The sequence below is a fragment of the Panthera uncia genome (assembly GCF_023721935.1).
Source record: "Panthera uncia isolate 11264 chromosome C1 unlocalized genomic scaffold, Puncia_PCG_1.0 HiC_scaffold_4, whole genome shotgun sequence".
NCBI lineage: Eukaryota > Metazoa > Chordata > Mammalia > Carnivora > Felidae > Panthera > Panthera uncia.
Genome location: NW_026057585.1, coordinates 12,187,943 through 12,200,399, shown reverse-complemented (window position 1 = coordinate 12,200,399; position 12,457 = coordinate 12,187,943). Strand labels below are relative to the sequence as shown.

At 54.7% G+C, this 12,457-nt stretch overlaps 1 protein-coding gene across 1 annotated transcript; it reads right to left on the bottom strand.

The window, feature by feature from the left end:
- Nucleotides 1–513: 513 nt before the first annotated feature.
- Nucleotides 514–2,406, bottom strand: KCNA10 (potassium voltage-gated channel subfamily A member 10). The gene has a single exon (XM_049618582.1). The coding sequence runs from the start codon at nt 2,115–2,117 to the stop codon at nt 582–584; it is 1,536 nt and encodes a 511-aa protein (XP_049474539.1). The 5' UTR covers nt 2,118–2,406; the 3' UTR covers nt 514–581.
- Nucleotides 2,407–12,457: the final 10,051 nt, after the last annotated feature.

Here is a 12,457-nt window from a genome sequence, read left to right as displayed (position 1 = left end):
CGGTTATTTTGAGATGCAGTGAGAGAGTGTTGGTGAAAGAGCTTTGGAAAATTTAGGCAACGTGACACAAGTGTAAGATATTATTATTAAACAACCCGAGCACGTACTCACGGCTCCCAGCAGTCCCCGGCCTTTTAATATGCCTCCTCTTGGGAAGACCAAAGCCAAGGCTCCTTCACCTTTAATGTGGAAATGAATCACTCGGGATCTTATTACAAGGAGAATTCTGACTCAGTAGGTCCGAGGTGGGCTTCGATTCTGCATTTCCTTGCTCCCAGGCAATGCCAATACTGCCGGTCTTGGGGACCACAGGTGAGCAGCAGGGACCGCCCCTCACGGAAAAGGAGAATGAAATCTTCCGACAGTTGGTTGAGAAGAAACAGCTTAGAAACTATGGCGGAAGTATGGGTTGATTCAAACAGCTTGTGGTCAGAGATGGCCTGCTGTTCCCAAAGGATGGACTTTGGTCTTTGGAAAAATGGAGAGCAAGAGGCAGGAAGGAGAGAAAGAGACTGTGAGGGTGGGGAGAGAGAGACAAAGAGACACGGGGAGACTCAGGGAGCCAAGGGGCCCTGGACAAGTCACTTCCTGGACCTCTCCGTGGAGCAGCCACCATTGGTCTTACTAAGAGAGTCTGTGCTGCCCATTCTTGAGCCTGCACTGTTGAGGATTTTGTCGATTTCACCAGGGATGTTTTGCTTCTCCTCATTCTCAGTCTCCCGATGGTAGAAGTAGTTAAAGTTGGAGACAATGACAGGCACAGGGAGGGCAATAGTGAGGACCCCAGCGATGGCACACAGAGTGCCCACAATCTTTCCCCCGGGGGTGGTTGGGCACATGTCACCATAGCCCACAGTTGTCATGGTGACCACTGCCCACCAGAAGCCATCAGGAATGCTGGAGAAATGGGACTCTGGCTCATCCACCTCGGCAAAGTAGACCGCGCTGGAGAAAAGGATGACCCCGATGAAGAGGAAAAAGATGAGCAAGCCCAGCTCCCGCATGGAAGCCTTCAGCGTCTGGCCCAGGATCTGCAGCCCCTTGGAGTGCCGGGAGAGCTTGAAGATGCGGAAGACGCGCACCAGCCGGATGATCCTCAGGATGGCCAGGGACATGTTCTGCTGGGTGCTGGGCTCTGTCTCCTGGACCAGCTCCGTGATGAGCGTTGCAAAGTAGGGGATGATGGAGATGATATCGATGATGTTCATGATGTTCCTGAAGAAGTCGGTCTTGCTGGGGCAGACCACGAACCGGAGCACCAGTTCAAAGGTGAACCACACGATGCAGGTGGACTCTACCATGAAGAAAGGGTCAGTGAACATGGTGTGGGAGAGGACCGCCTTGCTCGTGTTGAGGCTGGGGTCTCTCACCACCTTCAGCTCCCTCTCCTCCCGGAACTCCGGCAGCGTTTCCAGGCAGAAGATGGTGATGGAGATGACCACAACCAGCACAGAGACCACGGCCACCCCCCGGGCAGCGCTGGAGCTCTCGGGGTACTCGAAGAGAAGCCAGAACTGCCGGTGGAAGTCATCGGTGGGGAGCAGTGTTTCAGGGTCTTTGATGAAGCCTTCATCCTCCCGGAACTGGTCCATGGCCTCGTTACCCAGCTCATAGAAGGAGATCTCATCGGCAAAGACGTCGATGGGGACGTTGGCGGGGCGCCGGATTTTCCCACCTGATTGGTAATAATACAGGATGCCATCAAAACTGGGCCTGTTCCTGTCAAAGAAATACTCGTTTCTCATGGAGTCAAAGAACTGCATCCTTTTGTCCCGGTCTCCCAGGAGGGTGTCTGGGAACTGACTGAGGGTTCTGAGCTGGGTCTCGAACCTCAGCCCGGCAATGTTGATGATCACCCGTTGGTTTCCTTCATTCAAGACCACTGGCTCGGGCCCTGGGGAGTCGACATAGCCGCCTGCGAGCTTGGAGAAGGCCGTCTCATGGTTGGTGCTGTCACCGATGAGGATCCTCCAGTTGGAGAAGGGGCTGCTCCCAGGCCGGCCTTTTGGGCTGGTTGGGTCAAAGTCTGTGGCGTAGCCTGGCTCTTCCTGGATTTCGTCTGCATTATCAAAATTGACCAGAGCAACCTCCATTTCTTTCCAGCCACACACATCCATCCTAGGGGAGTCAGGAAAGTAGCATGAAGACCCTCAGTGTTCCCTGCGTGCCTCGAGCTGTGGAGAGGAAGAAGGTCATTATGCAGGAAGCAGGATCATGGCCTACCCATGGGTTAGTAATGACATTTTTAGCCTGGGAAAGAACCTCATGGCTGCTGGGGCACCGTTCTTCTCTCGAAAGCCACTCACACCCCCCGAGCTTGCACACATGAACCACTAGACGCAATTACAAAGGAGCCTGGCCGAGAGGGAAACACTTCCTCCAGCCAAGGAGGGTCTCCGTACAGGACGGCAGACAGAGGCCATAATGAAAGAAGAAGTCAATGCTTCTTAATAACCGAGTAGGTCATTTTGTGTTTGGATGACGTCCGCCAGTTCCCCCAACGCTTTTCCGTGCCACCTCAGCCAGCTTCTTTCTCTCACGCTTTGCACGTTCCCCCTTAGCTCTACCGCTCCCTCCTGGGCCAAGCGCTGGGGCGAGTGGGGTAGAAGAACCCAGCTGATTCTGCTGGGAAGGGAGAACGAGAGGACGGAGGCGGGTGGGCAGCAGACGGACCCTCTGCAGCAGTGCATGCAAGCTGTCTGGGCCCGAGCCCCTCCTCTGTAATCTGGGCCCGAGCCCCTCCTCTGTAACTGCCAGGGCTGTTTGGAGGCTACACTAAATGAGATGGCATATGTAAAATGCTCTATCTGGTGGAAAGAGCATTAAATTATAGCTATTATTTTTGCCAACTTCTTCGCACTATAGGAACTTTAGAAGCTGACAGCCATTGGTATTTTTTTTTTTTTTGGCATACGTTTAAAATGTTTATGGGGAATGATTTCACTTGGAAAAATCATTTTAGGCAGGTGGGAAGTAGGTGTGTGTGTGTGTGTGTGTGTGTGTGTGAGCTCATTGGGGACAGGGTCAAGGAGAGTTTGCCCAGTGGGCTTGGGTATCTACAAACACAGGCTGAGTTTTCTTCCTCGGGTCCACTCAGGCTTCGGTTTCAACTCAAGGACACTAAGGCCTAGAAGGCTGGGGGATGCAGGTGGGAGAGAGGTAAAATCCATGGTGGTCAGAACCTTGGAGTTTCATATCTAAGGATACCTTGAAGTATACAGTGTTATAGTCTTTTCAAAAATAATTCCTCATTTGCTTGTCTCACTAAACGGCAATAATTATGTGAGTTTGGAAAACGTTATTTCCCTTTTACAGACGGGAAAACCGAGTCACAGGGACCAAGTGGCCTTCCCAATATCATACTAGGGGTACAGATCCCCAAGCTGAGCCTGCCTCCTGGCCCAGGGCCTTTCCTGCTAGATCAGGGGACCCCTGTGTGGAAGCTGAGGCCTTGTGGGGAGCTGCGGGCCGGGGCCATGGAAGTGGAGGGCGCTCTGAGCCCCGTCAGTCCCATGCACTCTTTTCTCAGTTCGGGTGCAGAGCTCAGATCTGGATGGCCAGGCCTAGTGGAGCCCCTGCCCTGCTTCTTAGGAGTGTGTGGCGTTTGCAGGCTGCCTGACTTCACTGAGCTGCTGCTTCATCGGCAGTGGAGTGGGAGAGGATGTGCCCACCACCAAGCATGTCAGACGCTGGCCCTTGGTGACAGGTGATGGCCCTCGGTGACCGGTAGGGTGATTCAAGGCAGGATGGAGCAGTGGTTAGGAGCTCTGAGCCGGGACCCAGTTGATGTGAGCTAGCGTCCTGGCTCTGTGCACAGTAAGCCCTGGAGAAATGTTCCTTCACTGTGACCCATGTGATAAGTTAGGGGGCTTGTCCTGGGCCACTCGGCTAGGTACACCTGGGGCCCAGGCTCCAGCTCTGTGCCATCTGGTGACATCAGAGCTGTATCTTTTCTCCTTTGGGGTCCTGGCCCTGGAGAGGGGGGATCCTGCTTATCTCCTTCTTGGTGTGAAGGAGATAAGCACTTTCTCCAGGCTGAGAGGAAGGGGTGACATCCAAGGCCCCTGGGGCAAGGGCTTGGGAACCATTTCTGAGTGGCTAGGGTGGGCCCTTATTAGGAATCTTCTCTGGAGGCCAGAGGCAAAAGGCATGTGGGGATTAGGGAGAGCTTCCTTGGCCAAATAATTAACTTGCTCTCCTGGAAGCCAGGCCATTTGCCTTCTCCCTCCTGGTCTCTTCATTCCCAGCTCATAATGGCAGACGGGAAGGCGGCTGAAGAAGGTCGGCGGTGTGACAGGTGGGAGGACAAGGCCAAGTTCAAATAATGTATTCTGTGGTCTACAGAAGCGTGTCATACAGTGGCCCATGGGCCCCATTTAGATGAGTAAATGTTGACAATTATAGACACGGGGAAAAGAGAACTGGTCTGGGGACAGGAGTCCTGGCTTGACTCTCTGCCCCATCACTTAGGGGTTGTTTATTTTTGAGCAGATCGCTGGATCTTTATGAACCTCAGTTTTCTGATCTGTAAAATGGGAAAAATAAGGGTAACTCCCACCTCAAAGCTTATACTGAGGGCTAAATAAGAGAACAACAGCAAGAGCACTTTGTAAATTGTAAATTCTTACAAAATTGTAACTAATTACCCTCCCCCCATTTCCCTTCCCTTCTGCTCCTGTTCCACACAGAGACACAATGTAACACACTTGCAGGCTGGGAAGTTGTTTCTGTGGCCTCACACTGACCCAGGAGGAATTCTCACCTCACTGTCTTCCTGATCCTCTCTGCCCCGCCCTGCCTCTGTCTTTGTCCCTGTTTTGCTCCTGCCTGGCACACCCTGCCCCCCCTCCCTCTGCCTGTCCTTCTCCTCCCTGCTCATTGGGGACTGCTCAGGTCCCACCCTGTCTGAGGGGCCTGCTCTGGCCAGGCCAGCCCGGAGAGCCCTCCACCTCCCCCTGAGCTCCTGGCCTCCCTGCCTGGATCACTCACCTTTGTACTGGGAGTGCTACTTTCTGCAGGGTCAGCCTTAGCTCTGAAGCTCTCGCGTGAGCTTTCCGAGTGCAAGATAGTACCTAAGAGTTTTTCCTTCTGCTCTACATGATCCTGGAGGACAGAACTCCCCTCTGATGATCTCTGTCTGCATCGCCCCACTGTCTAGCTCAAAGTGGCCGATAGGAAGACGGTTAACGAGCATCAGGGTGATGAGGGAAGTGGTGGGGCAGTGCCAGGTTCAGAGTTTTCTGTGGATGTGCAGTTAAGCCGATGAATGAATGAATGAATGAACAAACGAATGAATGAAGTGCAATCCCATAAGGGTAGGGACTGTGTCTGCTTCGTGCACCATTATGGTTCCAACACCTAGCCCCGGGCTTAGCCCACCCCAGCGCCCAGTTAACCTCTGGTGAATGAATGAGTGAGTGATGAGCGAACCAAGTGTTGGAGACAGCATATCAGGCTCAGAGCCAGGACACCTGCCTTACCTCCACTGCTTTATGATTGCTGACTACTTATGTTTCCTCATCAAGGCTCCATTTTTCCATCAGTGATAGGAAAATATGCTGAGTCAAGGAAGCCAAATTTCAAACAGGTACATATAGAATAACTCCATTTATACAAAATTCTAGAAACTGCTAACTAAACTAGAATGTCAGAAAGCAGATTAGCAGTTGCCTGGGCCTGGGGACAGGGAGGGAAAAGGAGGGATTGCCAAGGGGCCAAGGAAACTCTTTTAGAGGCGATAGTGGTGTTTATCTTAACTGTGGCGATGGTTTCACAGGTGTATACATATGGCCAAACCCATCAAGTTGCACACTTTAATCTAGCATGCATCATCTCAATACATATGTTTAAAAAAAGGCAAACAACTAAAAAAAAAAAAAAAAAACCCAAAAACCATAAACCCCAAACCTCAGGAAATAAAAATGCCAGCGATTGTTCCAGGTTTTTGTAAGGATCAAAGGAGGCGTAGGGATGCTTTGTAGAACTGCACGGGTCATGTGGAAGGAGCGGGTTACTCTTACGTAGTGCTGACCACAGTGCCAGACCGCCCCTACTCATGCTGGGAGGGCTGTGCAAATCGTTTGGAAAGAGTGAATGCACCCGAGAGGCAGGGCAGAGTGTGGCTCTCAGGGGCCACCTGGCAGGCTGCACCCCTGCAGGGCAGACAGTCGGGAGGCCACCCTCTCTCAGAAGTGTGCACAGCATCAAGGCAGCCCCTGGCCCCAGCAGGCCGACTCCCCTCTGCTTCGTGCTGGGCATTCTGCCCGTTTGGTGGCGGAAGAGAAGCCGCCCTGGGGGCCAGCCGCTTCTCTGCTGAGGTTTCTCTGCTTTCAGTTGGGCTGTGCAATGACCGTTTCGTGCAAGCCAAGATGGGAGCTCGTTCTGCCCCCGGGCCCTCCTCCTCCGCCCCACACAGGACCCCGGCGGAGGCGGGGCGGGGGGGGGGGGAGACAGACTTTCTGGGTGGGGTGAGGGTGGAGCTGAAGGGCAGGGGGGGTTGGGGGCTGGGCAGGGTCCTGCGGGGTTCTTGATGGCTGTCCCTGAGCCTCACATCTGTTCTTTTGTCCAGCATTCTAAGGCCTCAATAGAATGACCAGAACTCAGGCTTGAGCTTTCACCCACAGCTGAAGTGATCGTTGTATTCAAGAGTCTTCTACGGTGTCTGCCTCCACTCACCATCTCTGTGCTTGCCTGGCCCAGTGCCGAGACCGACCGTGCATCTGGTTAGAGCAGCTCCTTCCCTCTCTGCGCCACCCCCACCCCCCACCCCCCGGACAAATTGTACTTCCTCCCTGCAGGCCACTCTCAGCTCTGGTCCTGCCACCTGCGTGACTCACTTCTACCTTCACCTGAAGGTGGAACTTTCCCTAAGGGGGCCAGGTGACCGTTCTCTTGTCCTCCAAAGTCCCTGGGCAAGGTTTTGGCACAGCATTATTTGATCCACGAGCTTTATCATCTTTGGGTCCCTCAGTATCTTTGCACATGGGGGCAGGTGGGACCAGTGAGTGCCTTCTTCTGACCTTTGCTCGGTCCCCTTCCTCCAGAGCCAGACAGGCCTGCGTGTGAGTCTCAGCTCTGCACTCGCCAGGTACGCAGCCTTGGGCAAGCCGCTGCCTCTGTGAATCCCACTTTCTTCCTCTCGGCGTGGATCTAATCATCCCCCCTGCCCCCTGGTTCTTGGGGGGAGCAGGAGATAACGTGTGTTGTGAATACCACCACGTTCCTAGGTGGAAGCCACTATCATTTTGCGCTGTCTTTTCTGGAAAGCCTCCCTGGCTGCTTGGTGTAGACCACAGTGACCCCCGCTGCCTCCCTGCGCTCAGAGCACCTCCTGTTTGTACTCGGGCTGCAGATGCAGCTTTGTGGCACTGATGGGCTCTCTCCTGACCAGCCCGGGCACTTCCTGCAGGCAGGGCCTCGTGGGGGCTGAGCCCTGTGCCTCTCCCAGATGTTCCGAAGGTATCTGTGGAGGTGCCGGGTTGTGGGCTCCTCAAGGTCACAGAATGATGAGAGCAGTCCTGTCCTGAGCTCCTCCCATGGCCTTTCCCCATCCGTCGCCCTAGGTCGCTTAGCAACCCCAGCACCTCCTACACACTCAGGTGAGGTGGTGGCCTGTCTGAGTCAGAGCATGGCTGAAAGAAGTCATCACATGAAGATGAGCGTGTGCACTGCAACACAGGGCCCAGAGGACAGGGAACGTGGAGCTGCGTAGTTGAGCTCAGATGTCACAGGGGTGGCAGCACGGGGTGGGGGGATGAGGAGGCAGGCAGGTGGGCCTGGCACAGGGGCTCCCACTGCCTGCTGCTGAGGGGACATGGAGGAGGCCGGCCTGAGCGCTGCTCTTGGCTGGTCAGAAGAGGGCGTCATTGTCCTGCTGGAAGAAGTCCCTGGTCCCTCCGTGTAAATCTCCACAGGGCCCCTCCCTTCCCCACTTCACTGAACAGCCTGGGTCTCGCTGATTGTCCCTCCAGGGTGGCTCTCGCCCCGCCCGCGGTCTGCCCCCCATGCCTCCCGCTCCCCCTGAACCATTGGGCCAGCCTCAGTCAGGGGCCCACGAAGTTTGGTTGTGGTCGTCTCCACCTCACCAGTGGTAAGGATTATGTTGCCCGCCCTTTAAAAGCCTTGGTTTCTCCCCCCGGGGAAATGGTCAGACGGAGTCTTAGGCAGGTGATGCTGGCTCCGCCGCCCACCCCGGTCCTCCTGTCCTTGTGGGGAGGCATGCCAGGACCCGGGCCTCCCAGCCTTCCTGAGTGGAAGGCAGAGAGTAGAGATGGAAGTCTCGGAGGCATCAGAGGGGTAGAACTTGACACCAGGAGTGGTGTCCTGCCAGGACACGTGAACTCGGGAAAGCGAAGACAGTCAGCAGGCTGGGGGTGGGGGCCGCAGGGAGTCAGCCTCCCAGTGAGCCTGAGGCAGGCTTTCCATCCTAAAGAAGAGCCCAGGCTCTGGGACAGATGGGAGAGCCAGCTGTCAATCCTGAGTCGGTCACTTCCTGTCTGTGTGAGCGGGACAAGTGGCCTTGCCGGTACCTGCCTCGTAAGTGTGTAGAGGGGAAGCGGCACGACACTGAAAGCATGCAGCGTGTAACGGGTGCTCAGTGAATGCCGGTAGCTGGTGGCAGCGGGGCCACCGGTCAGGGATGGGGGTGGGATGGCCGTTTTCCCTTTCCCTCTTCTGGCACTGGTGCAACATCAATGTCATACCCCTACTGGTGAGGCCACTGGGACCTTCCAGAGGCTCAGGCTGAGGCTGCTGGGGCGGGCGTGCTGGTCAGGGAGGGGGAGGCCTGGGGGCAGACAGAGGCTGGGCATGACTTGTGTGGCCCACACTCTCAGCCCCTGTGCCTGTGGGGGAGCTGCTTCCTCCCGTCCCCTCCAGTCACCTACTAGCCAAGTGTGTCCACACAGGATTTCAGCCTCACAGTGCAGGTAGGGATTATTATCTCCACTTAGCAAATGGGGGGCCCGAGGTCTAGAAAGGTGTATGACTGCACCAAGGTCCTCTGGCCACTAAGTTGTGACTCAGACTTAAGTTTTCTAGTTCCAAAACCAACACGCTTCCCTCCGTCTGATAGCCCCACAATAGCACACACACTGCCATGCGTGGCCTATGCTCACGCCGCCAGGGACTGTGCCTGGGACACACACACACACACACACGCACGCATGCACGGATATACACATGGTCACACATGCACAGCTACTCAGAGCCAGCCACGGACACATACTTGCTACGCATAAAATTGCCCAGACACCCAAACACATAAATGGATGTCTACTCATGCGCAAATACACAAAGACATGAGCAGGTCCTATGCACGAACTTGCAGCCCCAGAAACCACCTATATCCACAGATGTTTCTGTTCCAGGAGCCCCCTGACACCCTCTCTCCCATCGAGTCTGGCTGCCGCTTGCAACAGGAGGATGTTCTGTTTCTTGGAGCAACTGAAGGAAGACAAGGAGGGCTGGAGGGGGCTCGGGAAGCCAGTCACACGGAGCTCTTCCCTGTTAGAGCGGGGTGGGCACAGCGTGGGCAGTCTGTCTCTCTCCCTGCGGGGACTGCTCAAAGACAGGGCTGTCTTCCTAAAGAGGCAGAATGATATGGGCAGCAGCTCTTTCATTTAAAACCTCAGAAGCGGCAATGCTGAAAAGAATGATTACAGGATAATTCATTCCAGCAGGAATATAAGGGCTTACAATCGAACCGTTATTAATCATCAGCTCCTGCTCCAACATGGGGGGAAATACTTTTGCTCTGGAAGTCAGCTGGGAGGCAAGACTCCCTGAGCCCTTGATTTGAGGTACCACCAGGGCCCCCACATTGCCTTCCTGTTTGCCCCGGAGAGAAGGAGGCATCTGTTGCTGATGCTAACAGGTGCGGTTTTCAGGTACCAGGAGAGACGGCCCAGAAGTTATGGGCCTGGGAGCCTTCCAGAAGCTTCTGCCTATGCATGGTGTTGCCGGAGGGGGGTGCTCTGTGATGCTGCTTCTGGCGGAGTGCACTCCAAAGGGAGTGCACCCTTTGGGCTTTGGGGAATGACAGGCGCATCATGGCTTTGGGCTGGCTCTGTCCAGAGTCATGGGGCTCCACAGGTCCTTGGGGAGGTGAGTAGCCAGGAAGTAACACTACAGAGAGTCGAGACTGAGGCCACACACTCTCCACACACTCACACCGTGATCTCCTGTCCTCAGATAGGTGCCCGTCCCAGCCCATCACTCTGCCGCGTGTTGTAGGGGCTTGGAAGGAAGCCCCGCAGAGCTCAACTGCGGCGGGTGGGTGGGGAAGGCCAGATAAAGAATAACATGCTGGTAAACTGGAACACCCCCCCCCCCAAAAAAAAAGGTGGATTTTGCTTTTAGGCATTCCCAGGAACCTAAGAAGGGATGGTTTTAGATAAAAAATGTGAAATAGGGAACGTTTCTGTGTATCCCTCTATCGCCAGCCTTGCCCTTGGACCACCAATTTCCATGAGGCCAGTTTGGTAGCTAAAGGAGCAGGCTTGGCAGAGCAGAGCTGGTTCGAGTCTGCCTTACCTGTCGTCAGCCGTGTACCTTTGGGGGAGTCACTTTAGCTTCCTCAGTGGTTTTCCATTAATTTTAAAGTGGGTGTAAGAGCCTCTGCCCCGCCCACCCACCTCGTTGCCTCCTGCGACAACCACAAGGGCAGCAGCTTGTGTTGAATGAATGCATGTGAAGCGTGGGGGTAGATACTTGATGTCAGAACGCTCCTGAAGACACGCAGGATGGACACTCCCAGGCCGGGGCCAGGGCTGTCCACCTGAGGGAGAGTTTTTAGGACCACGCCACGCCCCAAGTCTTGCGTGGCACCTCCCCTTTGTACAGCGCCACGGCTTCTAAAGTATTTTCACATTCATGTTTCCATTTGACCTTCACAACAGACCCAGGAGAAGGGCGGGACTCTATTAGTGTGTCCATTTTACAGATGAGGAAACTGAGGGCCAGAGAGGTAAAGATAGCAAGTGGCATTGCAGGGACTCCAGCCTCCTTGGTGTGATTCTAGGCGTAAAACTCGCCCTACGCCACTGGACGGCGTCACTCAAGGCGAGGGATTCATTCCCTCATTTTCCTCGATTTTCTCAATAAAGTGCCGCGACTCGTCATTGCTGAATTCACCTAAACCTGCCTCATCCCCTCCCCGCACCCTCACGTCACCTCCCCGAAGGCGGTTTAGCATCATGCTTACAAGCGCGGACTCAGTTTCTTCATCTACAAAATGGGGAAGCTACCTATAGCTACATCATAGGGCTGTCAAGATGGTTACGGGAGTGAACGTATGTCCGACCCTGAGAACAGCACCAGACACGCGGTGAGTGCCACATAAAGGTTGGTTATGTGCTGTTTGGGAGCCTGGGCCTGGCTGCGTTGGGAATAGCGCCTTGCCTTGGCCTGGTTTAGAGAGCATCAGTGGGGCCTTCCTTTGGTGTCCCTGTGATTGTCTGAGCTCACACTGTCTTCTCCTTCCCCAGTGTGTGCTCTAGTCTGGCTCCCCATTCAGACAAAGGCCTTCTGCTCCCCAGCCTTCCCATCCCACGAGTTTCCACATCTTGGCGATCTGCAGCCCTGAGGTCTCACCTTCCTGCCCCCGTGCTGCCTCCTCTCCTGCTGCCAGCCTGTTCAGGCCTCACCTCTTGCCTGGATGGCTGCTTCCCCCGCACTTCCTGTCTGCCCCCCCTCCCCCGGCCTCCCGTGGTTACTAGAGTGCTCCTTCTCACAGCCAGGTGGATCCAGTCACCCCTGTATCAGGCCTCCAGTGGATTCCTTCACATCTGCCTCAAACTCTCCGCCTCCGCCCCACCTGGCATGCATCCTGCCTGTGCCTTTTTGTTTTCTCCCATGCTGTGGGGGGACCCCAGCCTCATCTAGTCTCTGCAGCCAGTTCAGGGGTCTGTGATACATGTGGTATCCTTCAGGGGACAGGGACGTAGCAGCAGCACAGCCCCATTCCAGCTGACAGTCAGCCACCACACCTTCTCCCTTGAGTTCCTCTCCCTGCCGAGGAGGCCCGGGGTGGTGGTGGGGGTGAACAGGTCCTCTGGCTCAGTGTGGGCAGTGAACAACAAAATGTAAAATGCCAGCCTCTCCTTTTTGCAAGCATCCCCAATCTTGTGTGATTTTCTTGGGACCACCTCCCATAGCTATGTTCTAGGATATAGTAAGCTGTGTCACCTTGGGTAAGGTTTTCAACCTCTCTGTGCCTCAGTTCCCAGGTTTGTAAAGCAGGGGTAATAACTGCCTACTGAGAGATTTAGGGGAAGAACTGATATCCTTGCATCGCCCCAATACCTAGTAGGTTGCCCTGCACATAGAAGAAACTCTGTAAAAATTTGTTGAATATTCATTGATTGATACACAAAAGCATGAGCTAATGAAATAGAGCACTTATGGTGGAATTGTAGGCATCTGCCTCCATGGGATGGGGTGAGCTATGGAAGCTGCC

Excerpts from the sequence above, each read along its gene's own strand:
- KCNA10 (XM_049618582.1), bottom strand. The coding sequence starts at position 2,117 with ATGGATGTGTGTGGCTGGAAAGAAATGGAGGTTGCTCTGGTCAATTTT.